The 6,000-nt window shown below is 36.2% G+C and overlaps 1 protein-coding gene across 1 annotated transcript in view; it reads right to left on the bottom strand.

Moving 5' to 3' along the window:
* PDIA5 (protein disulfide isomerase family A member 5) overlaps positions 1-6,000 on the bottom strand; it is a 186,214-nt gene that overhangs the window by 156,686 nt on the left and 23,528 nt on the right. Inside the window, exon 2 of the mRNA XM_007493796.3 lies at positions 1,232-1,358. Coding sequence (XP_007493858.1) covers positions 1,232-1,358 — 127 coding nt within the window. The remainder of the gene's footprint in view (positions 1-1,231; positions 1,359-6,000) is intronic.

Below are 6,000 nucleotides of genomic sequence, written 5' to 3'. Positions count from 1 at the left end.
AGCCCAAGTCCTAATGACCCAAAGCAGAGTTACTGGTGAGAACTGTGCCCAGAACTTGACCAGCCATTCGCTGCCTCTCCTTGGCACACTGGAAACTTGGCATCCTTGGGCAATGGAAAGACACAATTCTGCTGGAACAGCATCAACCAAGTCAGAAATTTACCCTTCCCTGAAGTTGCTGCCAAAAGCTAAGCAAAATTCTCCCCATCAGTTATTCTACTTGTTAGCCTGAAGGTCAAAGAAAAGGTCTTGGTCATGGCCATCTATCCTCAATAAATCTGCCAAACCCTTAGTGGATTCTAAATTCAACCACATGTTCCAGCTTCAAAGTAGGGCAGACTGACAGCAAGCAGGGCTGGTGTTGGCCAAAAAAAGTTATCAGTTCAGTAGGCTACTGGCAAGGAAGAGTCAATTAATCACCAATGCTGCCTAAATGAATCCTGTGTACAGAGCCCTGTCCTAGGCACTGTAGTAAAGGCTGAAAGAAAACACAGTCCCTGTCCTCTAAGTCGGTGGGACTTGATGAGATCACTAAGTGAGATAATTTCAGGTGTCCTGGAACTCTCCAATAGTATGGTGAAATCTACGGAAATGCAGTTAGGTGGCACTACTACCTCTAGACTTAGAGGACAGGCACTGTGTTTTCTAAATGACTTGCTCAGGGTAACATGGCTTAGTGCCTGACATTTGAACTCATATCTTTCTGACTCTAGGCTCTGTGCTCTCTTTGTAGTGCCAGTCTAACAATAGTTCCCATGCCCAAGTTCCACTATAATAGTTTACATTTGTAAGTTTTCTCCTGTGCATATCTCCTGTCTCCCTTATTAAACTAAGAGTATCCTAAGAGCAGAGATTGTGTCTTCCCCCATTGAACAATCTGAAGGGATTTTCTTAATGACAGGAAAAACAAAGCCAACAACAACAAAAATCCTGCACATCTTAACTATCCAAAAGCAATGGACGAAACAGACCTGGGGATAGAGTCTGGTAGAGGAAACTACCAGGTGAGAAAACTCTTTGTACCACTTCAGACTGACACATTCTCTGCAACCCACCAAGAAGAGCTAAAAGTAAATAAGCCTCTGAATAGTTCTACTTCTCCAGTTCTCTTTTCCTCTCACCATCTTCCCCCCTAAAAACCATAAACATGTATATATAACCATTCTCTCTCTGTGTCTCTCTTCTCCCATTGTTCCTACTGCTTTGGAAGGCAAAAACCAAGAGTATTTACCAGATTTGGAGTAAAGCACCAATATATTATTCCGAGTCCTGAGAAGCTTCTTGAAATCCTTATGTTCCGAGATTTTCTTGATGAGTGGGGAAATCTGGTTAGAGGACAAACACACGGGCAGGACTACCTGGAGATTAAAAGAAATCAATTGATCATAAATCTCAACTCCTAGTATGGCCACTAGAATTAGCAGATGGAAATAGATACACAATCCAAACTTAAATGGAAAATCCAATCATTTTAACCTCCTGAGTAGAAATGAGGAAAGGAAGTGACTACTTCCTCCATTATGGCCAACCCTAGCCTTCCTACTGTAAGATAGCCTCCATCAAGAACAATTCTTATGAGAACCTCAACAATTCATTAAGATTCCAGGTACCTTTTCTTCTCAAATACTACTCAATTTTGTATTACATATTTATAAGAATTCCACATGAGTCATACCTTACATGTCAGAATAGCAGTAGGCTAAGAGCAGGTACATTCTTTACGGAAGAGATGCAAATACTATTTCTCTCACCTTGAAACTTAAAAGCACAAAAACAGAAGGAACAAGCACTTTCTTTTTCAGCAAATTCTCTGTGAAGAATTTGTTGTAATTCATCCATAATTCAATCAACGAAAAAGAATTTATTAAATGTGCATTGTATGCTCAACACTGGGGAAACATAAGAAAGTGAGACATACTGAATTTGAGATGACTAGGAAATCCAGATAAAGATGTCACACAGTGACAGTTAGGGGAAGGGGGATGAAACTCAAGATACAGATCCAGGAACCATCTGCATAAATATGACAGTTTAGGGTGACAAATAGGTGGCTCAGTGGATAGAACACCAGACTTAAGAGTTGGGAGGACCTGGGTTCACATCTAGCTGCAGACACTTTCTAACTATGTGACCCTGAGTAAGTCACTTAACCCTCACTGCCTACCTCTTAAAGCTCTTCTGCCTTAAAACCAACACATAGTACTGATTCTAAGATGGAAGGTAAAGGTTCAAAAAAAGATGATAGTTCAATGAGAGCTAGTGACATCACCAAAGGAAAATGAAAACTGATGAGATCACAAAGCCCAGGCTGAGAAATCAGGGGTACACACATGGAATATAAAAACATGGTACAGATTATCCAGGAGACGGACTAATATAAAGAGGTCAGACAAGTAAGAAGAGAAATAGTATCACAAAAAGGAAGGCGAGAACAGTCAACCTGTCAAACTCTTTAGAGATGAAACCTCTTGACCCAGCAAAACCACCATTAGATTTAAAAGAACCTATATACGTTCTAAAATATTTCTAGCAGCTTTCTTTGTGGTGGCAAAAACCTGGAAATTGGAGAGATGGCCATCAACTAAGGAATGGGAAAACAAGTTGTGGCATTTAATTGTGATGGAATACTAATGGGCCATAGGAAATGACAAGCAGGTGTGAATGAGTAAATTAATACACAGGTTAATTTTTTTAAAAAACATGGAAAGACATGAAATTTTGAAGAGCAAAATGAGGAACCAAGGCAACATTATATACAGCAACAGAAATACTATTTGAAAAATGACTTGTGTAATGCCCACCTCCAGAGAAAGAATTAATGAATAGAAATAAGGAAGACACCATTTTACACATACATACACGTCTTTCTGTCAAATGATAACTTCTCTAATGGGGAAAAGAAGAGGGAGGGAAGGAATGACCTGAGTATTTTAATATAACAAATAAATAAATTTAAATTTAAAAAGAAAGATTGAAAACAAAAGGCTGAGAAAAGGTTAGTGGATTCAGGGACAGATAGATCATTGATGACATTGGGTAGAGCAGTTTTAGTTAAGTGTTGGGGACAGAGGCCAGATTGTGAAAAGGTGAAAAGTTGGGGTAACAAATATAGACAGCTTTTTCTATGAGTCTGGCTGTGAAAGGGAGAGAGATTGATGAGGTGGGGAAAAGCATTTCCAGATAGAACCTCTGCAGGTAATTCAATTCAACAAGCATTTGTTAATTGCCTGCTGTGGGCAAAGCACTATAAGGTTCAGTTAAGTGAAGTACTTGCCCTCATAGAATGTGAAGAAAAGACATTTAGGCAACTATAATAAGCAGTAAGACACAGACATTAGAAAAGTAAAAAACAAAAAGCTATATGAAGTCTGAAGAAACAGAGTGGAGGGAGAGAGATCTGGGAGAATAAAGCCGTCAGAGAGGAGGCAGCATTATTAGAACCAAACTTTAAAGAATAGAAAGATGAAAAATATATCAATTTTTTTAAAAAACCGGTAACAAGTAACACTGAAAAGAGGATAGTTCAGCTATATGTAACAGTATATGTGGAGACACTGAAGTACGAAAGAGCAAGATGTGTTCATGGTGAAACAGAACAGTTCAGGATGTTTGAATGGACAGAATGTAAGAATGGACAGAAGGGAACAGATATTATGAAAGTGGAAGCAAGATGTAACATCATACTGGACATGTATGGCAGACTTGTAAGGAGCCAAGGATAATATTGGTACTCTTGATGGTCACAAAAAAATTTGGAAAGAAGGGCAGGTTTGAGGGAAAAGATAAGTTTTGCTTTGAATATGTTGAGGTTAGATAAGTGCAGCTGGGAGTTATCTACATAGAAATGTGGCTGAATCTGTGGGACTTGATGAGATCACTAAGTGAGATAATATCAGGTGTCCTGGAACTCTCCAACAGTATGGTGAAATCTACGGAAATGCAGTTAGGTGGCACTTCAAAGAGAGCACAGAGCCTAGAGTCAGAAAGCTATGAGTTCAAATGCCAGGCACTAAGCCATGTTATCCTGAGCAAGTCATTTAGTCTTTCCCTGTCTCAGTTTTCTCAACAGTAAAATGAAGACAATAATAACCCTCTATTCCCCACAGTTACGGTAAAAATATATTTGTAGTAGCATAGATAATATAATAGCTGACATGCAGTAAGTACTTTAAAGTTTATTACCTTCCTTCTCAAAATGTTTTTAAATGTGCAAAATAAAATACCTAGGATTTGTTTTGTAAGGTCACAGAATTCTAGGGAATTACTACTAAGAAAAAAAATTTTTTATAAGGCTCATTTCTAAGATCTGCAAAGAACTGATTCAAATGTATAAGGCAAAGAGCCATTCCCCAATAAATAAATAGTCCAAGGAGATTAAACAAATAGTTTTCAAAAGAAGAAATTCAAGATTTCAACATTCATATGGGGAAAAAAATTCTAAGTCACTATTTGAGAAATGAAAATTAAAGCAACCATATGATGAGACTGTAGAGCACAGATCTGGAAGACTTTAGAATTCTGATCAACACAATGATAAAGCACAAGTAAAAAGAATGAAAATGAAACAATATTCACCTGAAAAACAATGAATTTAACATGGAGAAAGAGACATACAATTTTCAGACAGGATTAATATGGAAATGTATTTTGCAATATTATGTAGTTATGAATTAAGGGATGGGGGAAGGGGGATCATTTTTTCTATTTGTTTTCTTTCTTTCTTTTTTTAAAAACCCAATTCTTTTGTCTTAGAAATGATACTGTATCTGTTCCAAGGAAGAAGAGAGGTGAGATGATTGTTTACTCTGAATCAGTTCAAAGAAATTTCCCCAAGTTTCTTTAAAATTCTTTTCTGTTGTTTCTTGTAGAATTAAAAAAAAATCCATTAAATTTATAAAGGATAATTTGTTAAGCCATTCCCAATTGATGGGCACAAACAATACTCATTTCTATTAAAAGCATTAAAAAGCATAGGAATTAAAGAACCTTTTCATAATATAATAAATAGTAATTACATAAATCCAAGAACCATCATAATAAAAAGAGACATCTTTCCAAAAAGATCAAAGGTAAAACAAAAATGTCTTCAGTCACTACTATTATTTAATGGAGTTCTAGAAATGCTAACTAGAGATATGAAAAAGGAATTAAGAAAATAAGTATAGGCAAACAAAAAAAGTTTTGTTTTTCACAGTTGAAATAAAGAAGAAAGTCATCTAGAAGTTCATGGAAACTTCAAAATTTCAGAAAAGTAGTGGAATATCAAAATACCCCCAAATAAATAACTGACTTTTTTTATAACAACAAAACCTAGCAGGAAGAAATTTAAAAAAAAAAGAAATTAAACTCAAAACAACTAATACTAAAAACAAACCAACAGCCATGAAATCATGATTCAGATCACTAGTAATAAGAGAAATGAAAATTATTCAAGTTTCATCTTATATCTATTAGACTGGCAAAGATGACAAAAAAAGGAAAAAGACACTGGGGAGGACACATGTACATGAATGCTTCTCAATTATGAAACAAACAACCTAGCTGCTCAGGAAAGCAATGTCCTCAAAGTCATAACATTTTGCATATATTCTTGGACCTATACCTCACTTGTAGAGTTCAAAGAAAGAGAAAAAGGACCTATGCTTATAAAACTGTTATATAATAGCACATTTTTTTTGTTATGGCAAAAAACTAGAAATTAAGAGACAACCATCAAATGGTTGAACAGATTATGTTATATGTTGTAATAGAGTATTACTACAGGGAAGCTAGGAGGCTCAGGGGATTGAGAAGCAGGTCTAGAAAGAGGAGTTCAATCTGACCTCAGACACTTCCTAGACATATGACCCCAGGTAAATCACTTAATCCCAATTGCCTAGCCCTTACCACTCTTCTGCCTTGGAATAAATAACCTAATAATAATTCTAAGATGGAAGATAAAGGTTTTAAAAAAATAAGTGTATCATTAAAATGTGAGAAATGGTAAAAGTGAATGAAATG

The sequence above is a fragment of the Monodelphis domestica genome, chromosome 4 (assembly GCF_027887165.1).
Source record: "Monodelphis domestica isolate mMonDom1 chromosome 4, mMonDom1.pri, whole genome shotgun sequence".
Lineage (NCBI taxonomy): Eukaryota > Metazoa > Chordata > Mammalia > Didelphimorphia > Didelphidae > Monodelphis > Monodelphis domestica.
This window is presented reverse-complemented; position numbering and strand designations above follow the sequence as displayed.